At 40.4% G+C, this 22,500-nt stretch overlaps 1 protein-coding gene across 1 annotated transcript in view; it reads right to left on the bottom strand.

Annotated features, from left to right (window-relative positions):
- Positions 1-22,500, bottom strand: part of csmd2 (CUB and Sushi multiple domains 2) — a 240,948-nt gene that overhangs the window by 78,830 nt on the left and 139,618 nt on the right. Inside the window, exons 16-26 of the mRNA XM_034892760.1 lie at positions 21,697-21,891; positions 19,736-19,874; positions 18,118-18,305; positions 17,203-17,391; positions 16,491-16,607; positions 15,083-15,298; positions 14,191-14,379; positions 12,381-12,550; positions 12,099-12,255; positions 11,690-11,881; positions 7,266-7,392 (exon numbers count right to left, since the gene is read on the bottom strand). Coding sequence (XP_034748651.1) covers positions 7,266-7,392; positions 11,690-11,881; positions 12,099-12,255; positions 12,381-12,550; positions 14,191-14,379; positions 15,083-15,298; positions 16,491-16,607; positions 17,203-17,391; positions 18,118-18,305; positions 19,736-19,874; positions 21,697-21,891 — 1,879 coding nt within the window. The remainder of the gene's footprint in view (positions 1-7,265; positions 7,393-11,689; positions 11,882-12,098; positions 12,256-12,380; positions 12,551-14,190; positions 14,380-15,082; positions 15,299-16,490; positions 16,608-17,202; positions 17,392-18,117; positions 18,306-19,735; positions 19,875-21,696; positions 21,892-22,500) is intronic.

Here is a 22,500-nt window from a genome sequence, read left to right on the forward strand (position 1 = left end):
TGTGTGTGTGTGTGTGTGTGTGTGTGTGTGTGTGTGTGTGTGTGTGTGTGTGTGTGTGTGTGTATGCATACTATATGGAACCTACTTGACAAGTCCTGTTGTAATGCCTGCGAAATAAGTGCACATTAAACAAACAGATGCAGACAGGCGCACAAGTACATAGTCATGCAAATGTACACTGAGAGGTATCCTCATACATACAATAGGCATCCAAGCCTGGTACACAGAGGCACTGAGAGAGACAGGCATATGCATTAACTTTCTTATGTCTGTAAGGCAGCACGTTTCCAACTTTCATCATCAAAGAACTTGCATTAATACTAATTATTCGCACCCATTCCTTTGCCTACAGTTCTCTTGTGAATACCCTGTGATATTCAGTAACCATTCAAAGTAAAATGCAAATAATAACATTGCAAAAGAAGCAACTGCAGCACATTACTAATACATACATGCTCATAGAGGAGATAAAAGAGAGCAAGCTAAACCGGTTTACCTCACAGACATCAAATTGTGATTTGCTACCAAACTTAAATTACAACACTTTGTTTTCTATTGTGGCACAGATAATCTAACCCCAAAGTTTGTCTATTAAGAGTTAGAGATTACACCCATTACTTCTGTTTATGGTGGTAGCAGTTTAAAGATGGGAGAGATGGGTGTCAACAACTTTAGTTAATCTAAAATTGTGGGTGTGAAAGTGATCGTTCTTTAGCAACTGTTGCTGAGGAGGAACCTGAAAAGATGGTGTTAACGAGTAACGTTACATCGTAAAATGAACAAAAACATGGAATAGTTGGCCAGAACCCCCGGTGTGTATTTGTGTGTAAATGTGATGGTGGATATTGCTAGAAAGAAACAATGTGTTTGAGCAATCTCAGTTCACTAGATGAAATAGTAGAGACAAATAAAGTAATAAAATATTGAAATATTGCAAGCTTACCCAAAAAGATGTTTGATATTATGCAATGTTAAATCCCCAAACGTGCGCATCTCTCAAATAATTCTACAAGTCCAGGTGGATGTAAATGTGCTGTATTTATATAGCGCTTTTCCAGTCTTAACAACTGCTCAAAGCGCTTTACGCTCAAAGCGCTTTTCTACAGGAAACATTCACCATTCACACACATTCATACACTGTGGCCGGGGCTGCCGTACAAGGTGCCACCTGCTCATCAGATAAACACTCACACACATTCACACTCCGATGCGCAGAACCGGGGGCAACTCGGGGTTCAGTGTCTTGCCCAAGGACACTTCGACAATGACTGCAGGAGCGGGGATTGAACTACCAACCTTCCGATTGGCAGGCAACCGCTCTACCACTGAGCCATAGCCACCCCAGCTGTGGACTAAAGCATTATATAATAAACAACATTAAATCCCGGTGACAGGCTAGCCCCTCCACTTCGTATCCAAAGGCCTCCATCGCGGACATATAAGCACCACAGGCAGTCAGATGCTTGTTATGCCAAGGCTGTTAAGAAACCCTTAGGTACTACGATCCTTTAACCCATGCTCCGCCTCCCCACACCCTAGAGAAGAGGTACTTAGGTGTTTCACAGGATTTGTCAGCATGAGTTAAAAAAAAACAAAAAACATTTGCTTATAGTATATGTACAGGTGTGTGCCCTATTATTAACATTCATATGTACAGTGTGTGTGAACATGTAGGTGTTACGAGACAGCATTGAGGATGTGAGAGATATATTTCTGGGGATTTGCCTTAGCAATGTTGGAATCCAGCACCGGTCATGTGTTGAATCCATGCTCATGAGCTGACGGGTCTCTTGTTCTAATGCAACCTTCAGGACTGTCAGACACCGAACGGCATCATGTTCTACTTCCAGATTTATGTGTTAAAAGGAAGATGAAAAGGTGGGGTGGAAAGGAAGACGTATGTTGAGGGAAAGTAGAAGGTGAGCGAGGGAACAAAAACAAGACCAACGTTAATCAATGCTGGGTTACAGGAAGAAGAGGATGGCGGCGGGAGGATAAGAGGTTGATGGAGAGCAGAGGAAGCTCTGACGGATGGAGGGATTTCTGCTGAGCAGTCGGACGGATAAGATGGACGTGGGCTGCATGTTAGGATAATTTGTTCCATTTATACAAGATCTAAATAGCCTATCTCTCCTCGTCACTCTCTGAGAGTGACGGCTAGGGGGCGGGAATAAGGAGATAGTGAAAAAGAGAAGATGGTGAGAAGATACTGTAAGGGGAATGCAGGAAGGTAGCAAGAAAAGAGACTGGCGTGTAAAAATCCCTCCGTCTATTTCTTAGTTGAACATGTGTGTAAGGCATGCAGACTAAACTTTTCTTTTATGAACCAATCCTTTTTAAGGTCTTTATTTAGTTCCTTGTAAGTGCACTCTGTTATGCAAACCCTGCAACCACGGCTACCTCTGAAATTTGTGTGTGAAAGAGAGCACAGTATATGTGCAGGTTCACTTTTTTTTTAAATGTGAACAATATGCTTTACAGATAGTCATCTGAAGTTGTTCATCGCAGAGCAACTGAAAACAATGGTTGTTGCCAGTGGAAATTCCATTTATAGACAGGTTCTCCACTTAACACAAATGCTTGAGGGATGAGTTGAAGTGGAGTGGGTAGGGTACATAAAGATTAATTAAAACTACAGGTAGAGAGAAGTGGAATTACTGTTCGACCCACCAAGGAATGGGAAATGTGTGTACAGTTAATGTTTTGTGGAATCATAGAAAGCCATATTTTCAAGTGAACAGCTGAGGGCTCTCCTTTACACTTGTCCATTTTCTTCACAAGAAAAAAATAGCTTGATCAAGTGTCAGAGGAATCGCTGCAAGGAGATGAGGAAGAGAAGGATGGAAAAGATTTCTCAGGTCTCTTTTGATTCTACCTAAGTTATTTTGTATTCATAAGAGAGAAAGAGAGAAAGAAATAGAGTGTGCCGAGACACTCATATGAATACAAAATAGTCTAGCTGCAATTATGAGTCCTGTGGGGAGTCCTCACAGAACTTGTATGTGTGCATGAAGCTGATCAATAAGTAAGTATGTGATGTGTGTGTGTGTTATGAGGAAGAAGAGAGATGAAGAGCAAACATGCGCTTGGAACCGTCTGCTTTCTCACAACTAATTGAGATTGTGTGTATAAAGGCAATGTCACAGAGCTAACCTCATCAGTATGTGTGGATTTGGCCTCTGTGGGACTGTCCCTGTGGGATCATCCATCAAGAACACATCCATACCAAGAGCTTTAAGAGACAGCGAGCCCACCAGCCTGTACAACCAACACGTGGGGAGGTTGTCTTGACACCAAGCTTGTTTGCTTCATGTACTGCAAGGCACATGATGCAATAACATGTTAACAGTTTTATACAGATAAAGTCCCAATTATTTTTAGGCAGGAAAAGGTGTGAAATTGTGAAAATAATCAGTGAGATAAAAGTTAAAGTTAAAAACATGGAGAGTAGAAGCACCGTCGTTGTACTTTAAACATCCATTTTCCACATTTATTTCTTATCACTCAACACTATTCTTCACTATCACCAATCTCAAATCTTTTTCTAACCTGAACTTAATTTAAAATGACAAAAACCCAACTTCGTATTCTTAACATTCCCCCTTAAAAAGTACAGAAAAGACAGTACATTTTTTTTGTGTACAATCCCTACTTTGAGTGGTCCAAAACTCAAATTGGTTCTTAGGAAGAAACAGACGCACTCAAACGCACACGCAGGAAATACATTGTATATGAAACTCTGTTTTCGGCTGTGCAAACCCAGTAAGATACATGTGCATTTTCATTCGAGACTGAGGACACGATTTCTGTGATAGAGAATGATAAATGGGGGATGCACTGCTTTGGAAAAGTGGTATATTTGGCTCCTTAAAAGGGAAAACCCACCCCCAAGAAATAATTTGAATACAGTAACTTATTTATTTTAAACAGACAGTACTGATGATCTCATCTAGAGACAAATCTTTGTAGATGCTCCGTAGACAGTCAACAAAGGAACAACTACTAAGACACTGCGACAGCAGCATTTTTGAAATATTTGGGATTTGAAGACATTTTGTAACTCAGCTCAGAGAGAGAGAGAGATCGAGAGAGATCGAGAGAGAGAGAGAGAGACTGCTGTCAGTGATCGTGGAGATCATTGTTATTATCCAAAACAAAAGAAGCCAATTCTCCATACTCCCAAAGCCAGACTGTACCATGGACAGAGTTTAACTATGGGTCTAACCAAAATCCCTGCTGTGTTACATCTATTGATGCCTTGTGAAGAACAGTCCCAAAAGCATTTCACAGTTTCATAACCCACACAGAATGGAATGTTTAACAGCACTGGAGCTCACAAATTCAAGGGCATGCTCATTACTTAATGCTAAATAATAATAATAATACATTTCCATATGAATACTTATGGCCTCATTGTTCAGTGTACCATGTGGACTAAGGTAGATCCCCCCCATTGATCGCCCTAACCACTGAATGTTTGATTGGTGAAACGGCTCATTGTCTCCTTTATACTTGCTATTCCTTTTATATTGTTATTATCTCTTCATGTATGTATTGCGGTCTCTGCCTCCCACCTATATTCTCTTTCTATCAACAACTGTCTGCAAATCATTCCGTAGGCTTTTTAGATGTTTAGCTGTCACTCAGCACAACTCAGAGTCTCTTATGAACTCAGTGTGGTTTGATTAGTGTGCTACCTTCAGTTACACTATTTGATATACAAGGAATCCCTGGGCTACTGCATTGCAAATTCCTCTCAATAATGAATTGCGTGGGAAGGATCAAAGTCAGGGATATGGAGCATACCATGCAGAGGAATGCCGGGGACCCAGAGGTAGTGAAGGCACTAATGAACCTAAACTAGCAATCATGAGGGACCTAGGAATGTGTGTGTGCGGCTTACACACAAATAAATCCATACAGACAACCACACAGAACGGTACAATATTATGAAAATGACATACCACAGTATGCAGTACAGTCTGAAAGTATTAGAAAATGTTTCATTGTTTTGCATTTTGTCCATCACACTGGATTTGAAATGAACCAAACTGATGCTAAAAGCGTCTGAAAGAGGCAAATACTTCAAGACAATGCATTCCCAGGGCAGATACCAAAGCTCTGCTGTTGTCTGTTGACATAAACAAATAGTAAAATTGATCACTATCATTTAAGTTTATATGATGAATTTCGTCCTGTCCCCCTAAAATTGATGAACCTTGTTTATAGAATGTGCATTCAAAAACGCTAGGATTTATATAAGCAATAAATGTTGCACTATGATCAGCGCGTTATCTTTCAGGAAAAGTTAATCCAATTTATGAGAAGAGAGAGATTATAGCCCTCCTACTTAACCCATCTATTGTGTTCTCTGCCTTTTCCACATGTCCCTTCATATATAATACACATGTACTTATGGGTTTACAGTATTCTCCTTGAACGTCACTGTTCCTTCACGTACCTAGGCTTACAAGCTTTTTCCATTACTTTACATAGCTGCTTCATGACAGTGCATAAATATAATTAATATTCCAAATACACCCAACACACATTGCTGGCTCCATGTTTGTGGCTTAATGGCATTCCATTTCAATTTTCAAAACATGGAAGATATAATGAGCATGTTAATAAATGTCTGACTCATGTCTTGAGTCCTAAGTAGGTTAATGGACAGAGTCTAACACCACCAGGGTTAAGGCTTCAACGTTCACAAGGACACCATTTGTTAAGAATGTGTCCTGTGCATTTGTGATAATAGACTGTGGTTTAAAAAATGGGGGTGTATTTTTTGAAGGGTAATGGCTACAGTATGGATTGTTGGGGTGGATCTGGCTGAGGAGAGGTGAGGTAAAGAAAAGCAAGTTGCCTCGTTAGGGACAATAATAATTGGCAGCTTGCTTCAGTAATGCTGGCAAAATTAGGGTGCTGTAATGTCTCAGTTGTCTCCTGAAAGCCACAGCAATGAGCCCATCACAAACATGTGCATACATTAATGAATACACTATTATAATACATTCAACGTTAACAGGCAGGCATGGAGAGTCAATAGAGAAAAGCAAATAGAGCTGTAAGTGGTGGACGCTAAAGCATGTAGATAATTATGTAGATGTATATGTACATGTAGATATTCCTGTGTCCTATAACTTGAGTCAAAAATGTAACTGACATTAAAGAAAATGTCATGATTTTCTAGCTGGTCTGAGAAAAATAAAAATAAAAAAATCACAGTATGGCTGATAAGCTGACTGTGTCATCCAGTAATGATTCCAGGTGCCTGTCCTTGGGGTGTACCATTCACAACACAACCCCATGGGAATAAATATCATAGCGCAGCCCAAGAACACAGCCGACAAACACCTGGGCATTCCAAAGGATGAGCTGCAGGACCATACAAGAGAAATGGATAGAACGGCCATTGGACCGTTACCATGGTCTATTGATTGGCAACAAAATGGCGATAGTTGTTAGCTGTCACAATACCAATACGTGTCAGTGGAGTCGTAAACAGGGAGACCCAGCAGCAGTGGGTCAGCGGCCCGCTACGTTAGACCCAGTGGCAGTGGGTCAGCAAATTCTCATTCTCCTCCTGCTTACTCTCTGTAACCGATGCAGCATGACAGCAGGGCAGAACCAGTCAGCCGTTGAACAACTCGTCAGTTAGCTAACGTTAGCTTGCTAACTTCATGTTACCCCTTGCCACATCTTTCACAGAAAATGAGCTGATGTGCAGGACATGAGGTGGAAAAAGAAAAACTGGTTTGCTTGGTCTTGCTGCAACTACAACCCTGACGAGCTGCTTGATAATGGCAGGAAATTAGGATTGGTGGACAAATTATGGAGAAAACATCTTTGTATGTTATATAATATACATAATGGGAAATAAATATGGTGCTAGAGAATAACCTCACGTTTAAATTACCTTGAAACGTATCAACAAATACCTCGAGCCAAAACCATTTACCTGTTAGGCTTTTACATTTAATCAAATTCAGCAAATACATACATTTCAAAGCCAAACACTTGACCTTCTTGAGGCTCTGAGGTAACACATCCCCTCACCCAGTGGTAACTCAACTATTGGGCAATAGCATCTCACTGAAGATTGATTACACAGCAGCCTGTGAAAGTGATGAATTCCACTGCAAAAAGGTGGGCTAAATTGGAAGTATATTGAAAGGTGGTAGATTGAAAGTAAGTCTGTAAAAGAACAATGTAATCAGAAAACTAGAAAGCACAAACAAGAAAACAAAGAGTGTTGTTCAGACCTTATAGTGCTTCCAGGGGCAGCCTCAATGGTCCACAAGCAGTGCAGGTTGTGCTCATATGGGGCTGGGTAGCCCGGAGACAGAATACGACCGGAAAGCTCCCCCTTGATGGTGCCCCCACACTCCGCTAAAAAGAGGTAACAACAGAAAGACAGTGGGATTAAGGAGGAGCGTGATGATTAGGAGCAAAAGTAAAGAAAGTACAAAATAAGTACAAGCTCATCAATGTTCGGAAAGCAAAGTTAACATCCTTAAGATGCCAGAAACTGCATCACCTCACTTTCCTCTGGTCATCATTAATTACTGACATAGGTTCAGGTCCCTTTATTGGTACCCGTGGGTAAACTAGGTTTACAGTCTAAGAGGCAGGACATCCTTAAAACTTTGTAGACCACCACAACATGCAACACACCAGACATTAAAACATGTAATAGAGACAGTAAAACATGGATAAAAAGAATAGAAAACAGTACATGACCAATGTGCTTGTTTTTTGTGCAAAGTAATTCTAATTCTGCAGTTTGTTTATTAGAGTGATTGCCAATGGGACGAAAATGTTTTTCAATCTTGTAGTTCTGCAACCAGGGACTTCTAGCCTCTGTCCAGAAGGGAGATACTGGAATTCCCTATTTAAAGCGTGTAGGCTACCCCTTAAGATAGCCATAGCTATCCGCTGTAGTTGTTCAGCATACAGGGATGTGGGGTACAGCTGGGACTCCCCAGTCAGCTTTCTTGACCATAGCAGTCATATAGCTTAAATGTGATGTGCTTGTGTCAACTTGTTAGCATTTTGAATGATAGGAGGGACAGCAGCCAAATTAATATACTCTGTGTATCTCCTTGGCTCAGAGAGGGCAATCCACCATCTTAACCAATGACTTCATCTTGTTGCCTTTGAAAGTTGATGGACATGTTGACAGAACAACACAACGTTTCATATATTAGACTCAAGTTCAGTTTAACTTTTAAAGAAAAGAGTTACATTTAGTTAAATCTTTGCCATATCAGTCACTGATATGGTAATATAATTATTATACTTTATGCTATATTTTTAGGGATCAATCAGAAAAAGATATATCCTGTTATGGTCCAGAATATATACACAGTTGCAATTATAAAATACTCGCTGATAATAGCATCTACTTGGGTAACACAGTAGGCAAGAGATACCAAGACAATGGAAGACTTGTCACAAGTCCAACAGGGAAATGTCATGTATGATGCTTACAGGTGTGCGTGTAGTAGTGGTAGTAGACAATATGCTGGGTCTAGTATCATCATGATATCTAGTATCACGGTTTGATAAGCCCCTGAGGTACAGGGTCCACAACAAACACAAGCTCTGTCTTTTTGACAAAAAGAATTGACAACACAAACTATGAAACTACAAAGCAGCACCAGAGGCCAAAGCATTTTGTCAAGAACAGTCGGAAGAATGGAGCGTTTTTTCAGCCTTAAGTAAGGAATTGCCATCAGAAATGCTCTGTGATTGAAAAGCAATTTATAACACCGCCCCCCCCCTTCAATTACCACCACCTATTGTTATCCTAAAAGTGAATGAATAAAAAGGAAATGTTCTTCAACAACAGAGTGAAAGTGTTTTTGTTAAAATTTTTGGAGCCATCTAATCTGACAAGAAGAGGATGAAAGTGTTCTTGTTTCTTTTCCTTCCACGGAGAGGAGCGTAGCTCCTTCAAACAGGAGGAAAATGGAGGTCGCCAAATCATACTGATGATGATGGTGATGGTGACGGCTGTAATTTCATCTGTTACAAATAGACCCTGTGATGAAAATCAGCAACGATGGTAGACACACACAAACAGGGGCAGACTGGCAAAAAGGAATTAAATAAATTAACACAACACAGTACACACACAGCGAGCAACACACCACGAGACCGGGATGAGCTGTGGTTTCTTCATACACATCAGGCACATTTTGTCACCTTTCGTTTGACAAAAATGCCTTTCCTGATGTTTGCAAATAAATCCTTCCTTTGTTTCCTTCTCCCTCGACCTCATGCATTGCACATTTAAACAGCAATAATCACCAGAGCTGGCCTCTGATCATTTCTGCTGTAAAAGCATTAGTACACAAAACAATACACCCATACATAAAATTGATCATGCTTGGTTCAAAGGAGACATGCTTAAAAAGAAGCATAAACATATTCATATTCAAATAATTGGTGCGGATTTAAACTCTCTTTAAGCTTTGGCCCTCAGTTATGCTTCTATGTTGAAGCAAAACTGCTGTTTCACGAAGGGAAAAGAGAGTGTGAAAGCAGGGTGATCTATCACAGTAAGACAAAGCCATCTTTTTCTTCTAGCATTATGACCCAAAAAACTACTGCTCAGTGCTGTCATGGCAGTGTAACTCCCCCAGCTACTCTACCCATTCAATCTACGTCCAGACATACACATTTCTAGAATCAACTTAAATTCTTCCTCTCTTTTAGTCTCACCCTCTTCTCTTCAACTGTCCCTCTTTACAAGAGTTCAAAAGGGACATCCAAGAGTTGTTGGATACATGGATATACAACATATAGAAGACACGCTACAAATCAAACAGACACATACACAAAGTATTAAAAGACATTGATATGTAGAAATGTGTGTTATTGCTATAAAGGTGCTTAATGTATTTACATTGGGCATGCACTGTAATATTAAGTATCAATAAAATCTAACCTAAAGCTGCTCAGGGATTCAACCTTGCAACCTTCCTTTTCTATAACTTTAAGGATATAGACACTCTGTATTGTTTTCAACTCAATTTCCTTCTCCTCCTCCCCTGCTCGCTATACCCTTCTCATCTGTGTTCAGTGTGTCCCCGCCGCAAGAAAATAATCCCACCATTACAAACAGAAGCAGTCCCTCATCTGCTCCCAAATTCACTCTAGCTGTTAGGCTATCGCCTGCTGTGAAAGGGGCATTGGGAGGACAAACCTGTTCAGAGACATACAGTATGCTGAATGTTGTTTATAACCATGGAATTACCTGTCAGTTTGGGTTGAAATGGAAGCCAAGCAATATTATTCTAATAACATTGGCTGATGTCAAAGAACACCACTCTGCCTGTTTTCCTTACTGAGCTTCTGGCTGGTTTCTGAGAGACTCTGTCAAAATGTCACCCAGGACAAAGTAAATGCTCAGGGTTTGTTACCATGACACCATATAGGCATGTATGTATGTATGTCAGTTTAATAGTTCGGAAAAGAAATAACCCATGGTAGGCAAACATTGACAGGTGAACTGTAGGTGAACTTTACAAAACGATTGGATGTGTACACTCTCTAATGGAGAAATGATCTCCATAAAATTGATTTTTAAAGTATTTTGGGCTCAGACAGCAAGAGGTTAAAAACCTGCCCATGTTACTGGTGTGCTGTTAATAGAACAGTCTTATTGTAGGAAAAAATAAATAATGTGAAAAGGGGGGATTTGCAATCATGATGCAATGTGAATGAATATACGGAGCTGAATAGAGCAGAGTCATTTTAGATGAGCTAATGCGCAGAATAAGGTGCTGGGAAAGCAACCAAATGGATGACCCAAAAAAGCAGAGCTAAAACAAACCACAAAACCTGCAACGACATATTCCCATTGTTATGAGGATGAGGAACTAGGTCAGACATTTTAGTTCTGCTCAAAAATCTGGTAAGAATTAGCAATGTGCCAAACAGTAAAGCAGTCACTGATATAAAACTGTAATAAAATGCAATACAACACAATGCTGTTTGATGCAAACTAAAGTTTGAGCTGAACTTAACATGGCATGTAACAGATAGTGATGTAAGGAAAGGTAATAACACACTGGGATGTTAGGCAGGATAGCACATAATAACATAACATTACATAATACTAGGTTACATCCCATAGGGTAGCTGACATAACCAATGTTGGCACATTTACGCATTACATTTTTGAAGCACTTACTATCTTCTTACTATTTACTTGAGTATTTATATTGTATGGTTTTACTTCACTACCTTTCTATGACTGCCTTAGCTACTAGTTAGACTGCATATTAGGATTTTTTTATACAGTTTATAAAATCCAACAAGTTGTTTTATTTTAAACAACTAATCTAAAGCGACAACATCAAACAGCTGCATTATAAAAAGTATCCAATAACATTATATAACACTCACCATGGTCATTCTGCATATTGGCTTATTTTATTCATCCTGTACCAGGATATGTTTACATGGTGATATAAATACTTTTTCTTAAATAAAGAATCTAAGTACTTTGTCTATCACACACAGCATGTTAGGTGAACAGCTGAACTTAATATAATGCAATGTAATAAAAAACACATCAGCAGAACCCAAAAGTATAATGGCAAATAAACTAATACTTTTGCGTTTACTTTTAGACACACTTGATCTCTAACCCCTTTATAGAGCCTCTGACACTCACCAACACAGAGAGGGAGGGGGCTGTCCCAAGCCCTTCTTTCCCCCCGCAGGCAGGTAAGTACCTCGGGACCTTTCAGGGTGTAGCCCGGATCACAGCTATAAGACACAGTGCTCCCTGCAAAATGACCCTTGTCTTCCTGTTTGTAGCCAAACTGGGGAAGACCTGGATCCTCACATTTCACCAGCTCAAAACCTTAGAGAGAGAGAGAGAGGGAGAGAGAGAGAGGAGGAAAAGATGAGGAAGGTCAGAACAAGGAGGAGTGTATTAAAGAAGAAAGTATAAATGGGATTTCATATGGCAGAAAAAAGCAGGCAACAAGAAGCGTTGGAAAATTAGATATAGGCAAACAAACTATACTAAAATAAAAATATTAAATGTAAAGAAAGGTGGGTGTTTGTGTGTTACTCACTAATGAAGTGCAGCTCAAAGCCTTTACTGGTGTTATCCGCATTGCTGATGAACTCCAGCCACATGGAGCTGGATGTGGAGTTCAGGGTTGTATCGAGCAGCTCGCTGCCTGTAAACACCCCCAGCAAACGAGCCTTATTACTGCTGCCATCAAAGACCTGGAAGGGAGAGAGGGAGAGTGGGAGGATGCATCTGAATTAAGGTGATTAGGTCTGCAAACGCCCATGTGCTATCACGACTGCGTACACATGTGGGGAGGGTACAATTCCCCCCACCCCCTCACTTTGAGTATGTCACCCTCTTCCAGTCTGAAGTCTCGTGCTCGAAGCTGGATGCCTTTGCCAGGCTGCGTCTGGATGGAGTAGATGCATTCGTGTTTGTTGCCGTAGTAACCGGGGTAGTTGGGTGAGAGCAGCACCCCTTGCATGCCAGTCACGGATGAGCCGCATTCAGCTAGAGAAAAAGAGAGGGAGCAGAGAGACAGACAGAGAGACAGAAGGAGAGAAGAGGGGAGAAGGTGGTGGTGTTGGAGAGAGCAGAGGACATGTCAATCGCTATATGCTTGAAACTCACAGTGAATTTATTCATGCTGTCATGCCAAAGGAGAGGTGATGGGGAGAGGGATATGGTCAGTGACTAAACCTGAATGTTGAGTGGCATATCATCATAATCACAATGCAATCGGAATATGATTAACAGTAATTTCAGCTCTATGTGAAAATTGCTTTTTCCAATTCACATCAGGAAAAGAGTGGAGGAAAAGAGTGGGGCAAAGTTTTCTATAGAAAAATAGCTGCCAGAATTGAAATGACCACAAATGTATCCCACATTTGATCTTGTGAAGTGAGGTATGATGAGTTGATGGGACTGTCAAAGAGGTATATGGAGATGCATCAAGTTTCTTAGGCTGAATATGAAGTATGAAAAGTAACAAAATGTCTTATCTGTGTCAACCTACACAAATGTGGATTGAGAGGCAAAAAAGACCAAGAAACTACAAAGTAGCATCTTTATTCCAAAAGATAGACACCAAATGAGAACCAGAGTAAAAGAGGCAGGCAAGTGAAAATTATTGCAATAGCTTGACCTACATGTTTAGACAAAAATCTGATATTATTGGTGTGGGTAACGAAAATAAATGTGATGTCAGTAAATTGCAATTACTAAACTGTAATTACTTGTTTCCAATAGAGTGTCAAAATATTAACGCTTACAAATTACCTCCTAAGTTTAGAAACTGAAGAAAGGACATCTGCAAGGGGTGAAAATACTCCCATGAAATAATTTGTTTGTGATCAAATTTTTTATTTTATTTTATATTTCGAAATTAACGTATACAAACAATTACAAACAATACAGTGAGACAAGGACCGCGTCCCGAGGCCAAAAAAACGCAGAGAGATGAGCTGGTTGGGAGGGCGACAAAACAACACATGCAGACACATACACACACACACACAGACAGACAAAAGACAAGGGACCAGTCACACGCGCAGGTTGAGGTCAAAGCTGTAGCACATGGCTATAGCCCGGACCCCAAAGAGGCAGCAATATTGCGCAAGGTGTCCAGGGTCTTATCCGCCGCTCCTCCCATAAAATAATTAAAGCAGATAGCTCTATTATTTCTTAAATGCAATCATTGTTTAACAGTGCCTTCAATATTTAATAGACCATTGGTCATGCTCCGTGCTTTACCTATCATAAAGACTCATAGAATATTGTCATAGAATCAACATACTGACCTAAATCTGCAGTTTGACTCATCATGCTTCCCAAGCATTAGCAATGTGCAACATCACTGATTAACATAATTCAGCTGTTTAATGTCATCCTCATTAGAGCTGCTGCTCTATATAATTTAGACAAAGACAAAAAAGCTGTTTCTGGGAAGCTATCCAATGAAGAGACACAACGTGGGGTGATGGAGAGATGATAACGAAGAGAAATGAAAGGGAAATGCCTGTCTTCCACGGTGACAGAGTGTTGTACATTTCTTAATGGGTGTATTTAAAAGGGCTAGTGTGGCAACATGTCGTTGTGAGGGGGGTAGAGGGGAAGAGAAAAAAGCCAAAATAAAGCATGTGACCACCTACCAACACACCTTGGCAGAGGGGAGCTCCACACCCGCCTCCTGCCCCCTAAGCATGTCACCCTCGCCGGACCCTCCAGTCGGTAACCCGGGAAACAGGAGAAGATGAGGGCGTCTCCCACTCCGTACTGCAGGCCCTTTCTTGTACTGTAGGGTGGGATTCCGGGATCCTCACATGGCTCCAAATCATACTCTGGAAAAACCAAGAAAGAATAAAGAGAAAAGGTGTAAATGTTGTGTGTCCTAAGATGCATTAGTACATAGAAATACATGGTTACCTGTGATTTGTGAGGTTAATTTCTATAAAATATAACAGTATAGATACTACCATGTCCTGTGGCCTGAGGCCACAGTCCATTTTTAAAATAGGTGGTATTTGATATTTCAAACTGTCAGTCTATTAGATTTTGTGCTATTCTTCATACTGTGCCTACGGTGTTCAAATCACGGCATGTTGCGAGAGCCAAATGAGGTGAAATGATGCTCGTGGTGGGTAAATGACCATAAGAGCTTTGTGTTAATTGATTCATTTCAAATAATCAATTCTCTAGATGTTAACCTTTTCCTTATTCACTTTTGAGTGGCTGTAATTACATTTCTAGGACAAATACTTAGATAGGTATTTGCTCCTTGTTTATGGTGGCCTCCACCCAACTAAGCATTGCGGTCTGTGTCAATAACTTGAAACAGACCCTTGTAATTAAAAGGTCATGGCGAGACTTAGATCCATACTCATGGACTTGAGATGTACACTCTCAATATGTTCATTTAGTGCTTTTAACGTTGTAACCTTAATCCTTTCTCTCTTTGAAATTTGTATGGATCAGTACTGTGATCAGCACCAGCTATCCATCTTTTTGTCTTTCAGTATGTTAATTAACTAAATCCATTCTTACCAGAGAAAGTGATGTTAAATCCCTCGTAGGAAACAGAGAAGTCCGAGAGAAAGCGGATCTGAGCCGTGTAGTTCCCAAACAGTCCTGCACTGAGAGGTGGAGGCAGTGTGGAGCCTGTCAGTCTCCACAGGGGCTGAGAGAAGCTGCCGTTCTCTGTCACCAACAAAAAGTCGTGAGGGCTCTCAAGGTGGAAGGTGTGGAAGGTGAATTGGACACCTGAATAAGAGAGGAAGAAAATCTATTGATAGCCTAATGTGTTCAACTTCACACGTAACATTCTCACTTGGAGTAAATAATCTCAACGCTGTCCATCAATAAATGGTGAAAAAAATACTTTGAGAGGGGGCGGAGAATTGGCATCAGCTGTGTGCTTGGCCATCAAGTGGTATTTCAGACTGGACGTACTGCGATGATAGCTCAGTTCACAACGACAAAACACATGGACCATTTTGGTCATGTCAATGGAACCGTTTGTAAACTTTTTAAAAGTAAACTTTCCATTCAAAATGGTATTGGTATCCATTTTGGCTCACTCAAAACCGTTGCTACTCTTTGGCCGGATCGCAAGCCCAAACAAGTGTGTGCGGCGTGACTGTTGTTTCCAGTCTAGTTAGAGCCGGTGTGGTGTTGTAGTTACTAGTTGTTGCAACAGCAGTCCAGATGGACTGGGCATTAAACGGACATTACTCTGCCAGTTCCCTAATACAAAGTCTGTGAAATGTGCAATTGAGCCCATGTGTGAATAGAACAGGTCATTGTCTGGAGAATTCACCCCGAGCGAGTGGGCGGGTTGTTGATGTTTCTATCACACAGCTGACACGAAACTAGAAGAATAGAAACATAAGACGGTGAAGAAGAAGGGTGATTTACACAAAGATGTCAAATCGGACAGACGACGACATTTGGGAAGTTCTGTCAGTATTAACGGTAAGTGACAACGTATCTTGCACAGACGATCTCCTGTTTTGTGCTACATGTAAGAGAAAGAAACTGTCCTGACCAGATTCTCCCGACATCGTCCAAGGGTTAATATGAGAAAACGGCTTTATATTCACTGGAAACAGGCTCAGGTATTTGGATTTTTATGAAACAAGACATTCTTAGTTTCATATCACATACAGCATCAATTCCCTGTCTTCCTTCCCTCCTACTTACACACATTACACCCACAAAGAGAGGCCATTTGCAAATAAGGCTGTGTCAATTTGATGTGAGCGCACTACCAAAGGTGACATGACTGGAGAACAGTCTCATGGCACTGTAGCCCTAGGCCAGCCTCTCAGCACTTTGGGCGCACAGAGTCAGCTTGTTCGGCAAAATACAAAGGCCACTCAATATGGGGAAATTAAATTGTAAGGGAAATTGAATTTGACTGCTGCATGTGTTGACACAGAATTTCTCTGCTAACCTTTGCCATGGGAGGTCTCGATTATCCATGTGCAGTTCAGGTTGTGTGGGTAGAAGTCTGGGAAGCCTGGTGACAGGATGGTGCCAAAGTTGCCCTGGATATAACCTCCACATAATGCTGACGACACAGGGCGAATAGAAACAGTGGGAGATGGATGAGGGAGAGAAATGAGAGGAAAGACAAAATCAGAGAGGGCAAAACAAAGTGGATAAAGACAGAAATAAAACTTCCCCCAAAAATGGCTAAACTTGTCTGTGCATTTACAATGCGGTAAAGTACATTTTACAAGAAGTGCCCTTCAAGACATTATAACAAGAAGAGACTGATATCATCAATATCATTACAGAGTGGGCAGAAATCAATACTGTCCTTAAATATAAAAGCATTTACAGATGAGGATAAAGGGAAAAACATCAAAGGGCAAGCTCACGGCCGTACATATAAAACATGTATGATGAAACAAGGCAGAAACTTTTAAAGTCCAAAACAAGAATTGTTGAAAGAAATGCTATCATTGTATATGGATTTTATAATAACTCAGAAATATATAGCAATTTAGATGTGATGCAATATAAGGCAAAGTGATCAAAGTGATTGCTCATGTTCCATCCGGAACAACATACAACAATGAATTTAGATTTAATACCATTTATGAATAGGATAACACTTGGCAGGAGACTATTCATTTCTAGGTCAATATTATGGAACGTACCATCACAGCTAGGCAGGGGGCGGCTCCACTGAAAATTGGGTTCACATTCTAAAGGCTCTGTGTCACTAAGTGTGTACCCCGCATCACAGCTAAATGTCACCAGAGCGCCCACATAGAAGTCATTGCCGTGCCGCTGTCCATTGACAGGTATACCCGGGTCCACGCAGTGGTCCGACTGTAACTGCAGGGCTAGAGAAGAAGGGGACAAAAACAAAAAAATAAGCAACGAAGAGACACAGATACTGAAAAGTCACCTGCTAGCTGTAGAAATATGCTTACATCCTGATTTTAATAGGTCAATACATGTTAAAAGGTGGTTGCTTTCCAAAAAGCAATCTTGCTAAATAATTTACTTGAGCATCTTTTTTCCACAGGAATAAACCAAGAGAAGAGGTTTCAGCACTCTTTTCGTCTCCACCTTTTATAGTTTGTCCCTAAGAAACGCTCATCATGAATTACTAACACATTGCAGATATTCATAAATGAGCAAGTGCAAAAGGTTACCAGTGTGAACTACACATGTGACAGAACAATCACACCCCATTTACTTTCTAATTATAGATGTTGTAATAAGAATGGCTTCATGGTGAAATTGAGAGCCTGCAGAGATTGTATTTGCAAGACTCAATCACTTATTACTAGTACAGTAAACAAGGCGTATTGCTATTGTCACTGATTTGGTCTGTCTGTATTGTAATAGATTCTTTTCTATTAGGGTCTGTGAAGCATGGGTAAATGAGCCGTTCCTTTAAGATAACCGTTATTCTTATTTGTGACATACAACCGCTAATTTTCTGGTCGAGGGGCAACCACTCTACCTCTGAGATGAAGCCCCCTTTAAAAGTAGATCTATCCTGTATCTTTAAGTGTAGGTTGGACTATGTGTAATCAAGTTCACAAATTCTAGGCCCTTACTTTCGTAACGTATGCGGAAGCCGATGTCCGAGTGGCTCTTGTCAGTTGAGAAGAGGAGATACAGGAAGCTGGAGGTGCTGATAAGGAACTGGGGAACCTGGGTACCCTGGTAACTACCTATTAGAGGTGATGAGGGAAAACGTCCATCTCGCACCTCAAGGACGTCATAGTTGACCTCTGTGCGGAACCTGAGGACAGAGAAGTAAGGATGTTATGATTGTTGTGGAAGTTATGTTATGGAAGTATTTGTATTGTGATGTAAATACACATGATTCCAGTAAGTCCCACATAAGCAAGCCTGCAAGCCTGAGTTTCATTGGTAATTCTCATCAGCTTCATTATTGAGTTGGCTTACAGTATGGCGAATGCAAGGATTACCGACTACCAACCAGACAGAGTGAGCAGCGGCCACAGACCATAAGGGGCCCCGATGGTCAAAATTCCTTGTATGCCATATTTTTGTTGCAAATTACTTTGATAATATACACAACTTAATCTGAATATCAATTGAAAAGGTAAGGTGCTTTTACTATTACAACAAACAGGGCCCCCAAGCGGTTAAATCTGCTTTTGGGTAAATAAGCAACACTAAGTGAAATTCAGATTATAGGAAATCTAATAAACCTGTGTGGAGATTCCCAAAAAATTCAAAAAAAGAGCTTGAGGTTTGAATGAAGGTTATTTAGATGAATAGACAATAATTTAAACAAGATTTTGACAATAGAATTTCTTTAAATCAACTCAGAAAATTTTGCTTTTAACCAACATTAAACTAACAAAAAATAGGAGGGTAAATTCAATCATTTGTACATTTTTTAGAACCTCATTGGATATTTGGCATGCTTTGGTGATTGCATCAGTGTAGGCTGTGTGTGTGTGTGTGTGTGTGTGTGTGTGTGTGTGTGTGTGTTTGTGTTTGTTTCTTTGTTGCCACAGCCATTTCATCTTCAAAGCCATGAATAAATTGCTTAGTTTCAGAACCATGTAATCTAAATGAAGCGGTTTGTAATATTTTATTGATGTTACATAAAAATTAAAGAGCAACAAACATTTATGTTGTATTCATTTTGCATGGCGTGCTATCATGGCAGTGGCGAGGATGAGATGGGCTCGCAAGGATGAGCCTTCATGAATCGCTAATGTAGCGTTTGATCCTGTGACTGTAATGTATGTCTCTCTCTTCCTCTCTCTCTTAAACATCAGGACCGATACTCCCCTTTCCCATCTCTCTGGTTCCCCTTGACAGACCATCTCCACTTCATTACACTTCATTTACAAACTTGCAGGTCTAGTGCAGTTTATTGTGTATGTATATTTGAGTATGTATAAACTGTAATTATATCTGTGGCTCTTCATGGAAGGGGGTATCAAATGAAAGAATCAAATACTAATGAGCGTGAAATACTTATTCATAAATAAAACATAATGCTATCCTAGTTGAGGGTGTATATTAATGTTCATTAGATCTACTGCATTACAGCCAGAAAGGCAGATAAAAAGAATAAAGAAAGCAGTGAAATAAATGTGAGCACATGTTAAAATTGTGAGAAGGTAGACTGAACAAAACACAAAACAAAACAGTGAAGTAGCAGCAGCAGTTGCTGTGTGGCCGACTCACTTGTCGAAGATGATCTTGATGGGGTAGCCTGGAGGAGCCTCAATGATCCATTCACAGTTAAGGGCCTCCTTATAGAGTTCTGGCCAGCCAGGGGAGAGGATGATCCCACTGGGAGCCTTCAGATCCCCTCCACATGGGGCTACCGGAGAGAGAGAGAGAGAGAGAGAGAGAGAGAGAGAGAGAGAGAGAGAGAAGAAATGGAGAAAGAACAGATAGAGATTAAATTATGCATGTCTTTCCCAGCTGATGTATGACAATGTCCATAGATGATCCCATGCATCAGCCGTAGGCTTATCCTATTTCTTTGAGTGCCAGGGTCTATTTAATGTAAATTGGTGACAGATAACTTCAAGGTTAACCATTTCTCCTAGGAACATACCTCTTCATTGTACATGCGTCTGTGTGCACGTGTGCACAACGGCATTAATCAAATATCCATGTGTATGCATACGTTTCCTCCCCATATGCTGTTGTCTTTAAATTGGTCATCAAACCCTCCTACAAAAAGGTGTTACTGCTGTCATCCCCATCAAACAGAAAAAAACAGAACATCTTTGATCGCGAGCACAAAAGACACAAGAGCTCATCGACCCCTCTACAATAGAGGGTCACAGATGCTGTGCATCTCTGTAACTGCCTATCCTTAACCAGAACACACAGGCACAGTGGAGGGCTCAGTTACAGTGCCAGCTTCTCGCTCCCTTTGAAGTGGAATGATTTAATCAGCCAACTCAGCATACTGAAGGACATCTATAAAACGCATTACGCTACAGACGCAGGGGTATGATAGACGGTCTCAGAGGAATAAAAAGCTGCTTTGGCACACAGGGGGAAGTGACATGTTTTCATAATGGTTTCTCCTTTGTGTATCATAACTATTGAGCCTGATTAGGCACCTTAGAGCACTAACCCTGTCTGTGTTTAATTTGCTACACTGCTGGTGTCCAAGAGCCTGAACTGGCTTCGTCTTGGCTTTGCCCGCTCTATTGGCCTTTTCTGATTTGCTGGAAATAGTTTATTGATATTGAGTCAGGGAGAGGTGAATGGATGTTCTGCAATCTGCATGTAAGCAAAGCATGTCTGCAGCTACAGATACTTAAATGAACAAAGCTTATGTATCATCACCAGCAATCACCACCATTTAGTCAGAGCTTAGTGATCCCTGCCATAACAATGTATGGCATTAGTCATATTAATCAATTATATCTGCAACAATTGTGAAACACTTTGAGTTAATGCATCCTAGAAGAAGTAGAAAATCTATTTTTTAGATTGATTTCTGGTCCTCCCCTTATCAAAACCGATCCATTCACTATTTGGGTGTGCAGATAAATTCCATCTTTTTACAATCCTGAAATGTGCAGTAGTTATGATACATTACTAGCTAGAGTGAACATTAAAACAAACATACTTTCATTTTATCGTTGTAAGCAATAACACAGTGGGCATCTAGCCAATGAGACGCTTGACAACAGAATACATGCTTTCGGATTTTCCTCTTAATGACTTAAATCCTCTGCATATTTACCCTGGTGATATCTGGATTTTTCTGAGTCACACAGCTAACTATGCCAACATAACTGTGCAGGGTGTGATATTGGATTTAATGTGGAATAATCCCACTCATCTTGCTAATATTTACAACTAATATTAAAAAGGAGGTCAGAAAATATAAGGATGTTATTTTTTTATACACCAAGGTGTCCCCAGCAATTGGCTTCATCTCAGGTCACCTAATGAAAAAAACGTGTTGGTGGGTGTAGCTAAAATGTTCAGGTTTGAAAACAAAAGCAAAAAACCCGTTATAAGAGGACTGTCACAAAGGGAAAGATAAGATACACTTTAATGTCATCCATATGTATACAGTGCAGTACAGTATACAGAGGAACAAAAATGTGTTACCCTGATCCTAGTGCAATGCAAAAGGCCAACCACTCAATTACTACCACTCCTTTACTCACCTTCACAGCGGGGAACTGCATTATCCCACACCACGTTGCCATCCTTAAGAATGCAAGAGACGGTTTGTGAGCCGTGGGTCTTAACAAAGCCCTCCTCGCACAAGAAGGAGATGGAACTGCCCAGCTGAAGGCTTTCACCAAAGCGCTTCCCATTAACTGGCACACCTGGGTCTGGGCACTCGTTGTGGCGAAATGCTATTGAAAATGCAGAGAGGAGACAAGGTTAGCTTGAAGGAGACAACAGAGGTGTGAGATGATAATGTTAAATGTTTTTAAAAAGAAAGAAAAAAGGAAAAAAATAGTTACTGATTACTCCCCTCAGTCACTTAACATTATTGCTAGTCACAAAGCAAAAGGAAAAATTCCTACAAAAAAACAGTTTTGATAAAATGCTCTTGAAAGAAACGAGGAAGCAAAGTGTCATCTTGTTGAAAACCAGAAGAATAATTCATATTCATGTAATTCTGCTGGTATTAATCCTTGTGACACATTATATTTTCTGCGCAAAAGATGCTCATTGAGATTCCAAAATAATTACCTAAGTTTCTGGACAAAACTTTTTTTTTCCTTCTACTGTCAGCATTTAGCCATGCCAGCATTTAACGAGAAGAAATGTGTTTCACTTAGTGAGTCATATTGGCGCAGTGACTACAGAGGATGGGAAACCACACCGTATGCAGATCATCAGCACCAGCTGAAACTGTTGAATGACACGTGGAGTAAACAGGGAAAATTGTTTTCATACATCCTCCAGATTTTATCTAACAAGCCTCTCAATGAAACTTTAAACAGGAGCCAGTTAGA

Source organism: Etheostoma cragini, chromosome 14 (genome assembly GCF_013103735.1).
Source record: "Etheostoma cragini isolate CJK2018 chromosome 14, CSU_Ecrag_1.0, whole genome shotgun sequence".
Classification (NCBI taxonomy): Eukaryota; Metazoa; Chordata; class Actinopteri; order Perciformes; family Percidae; genus Etheostoma; species Etheostoma cragini.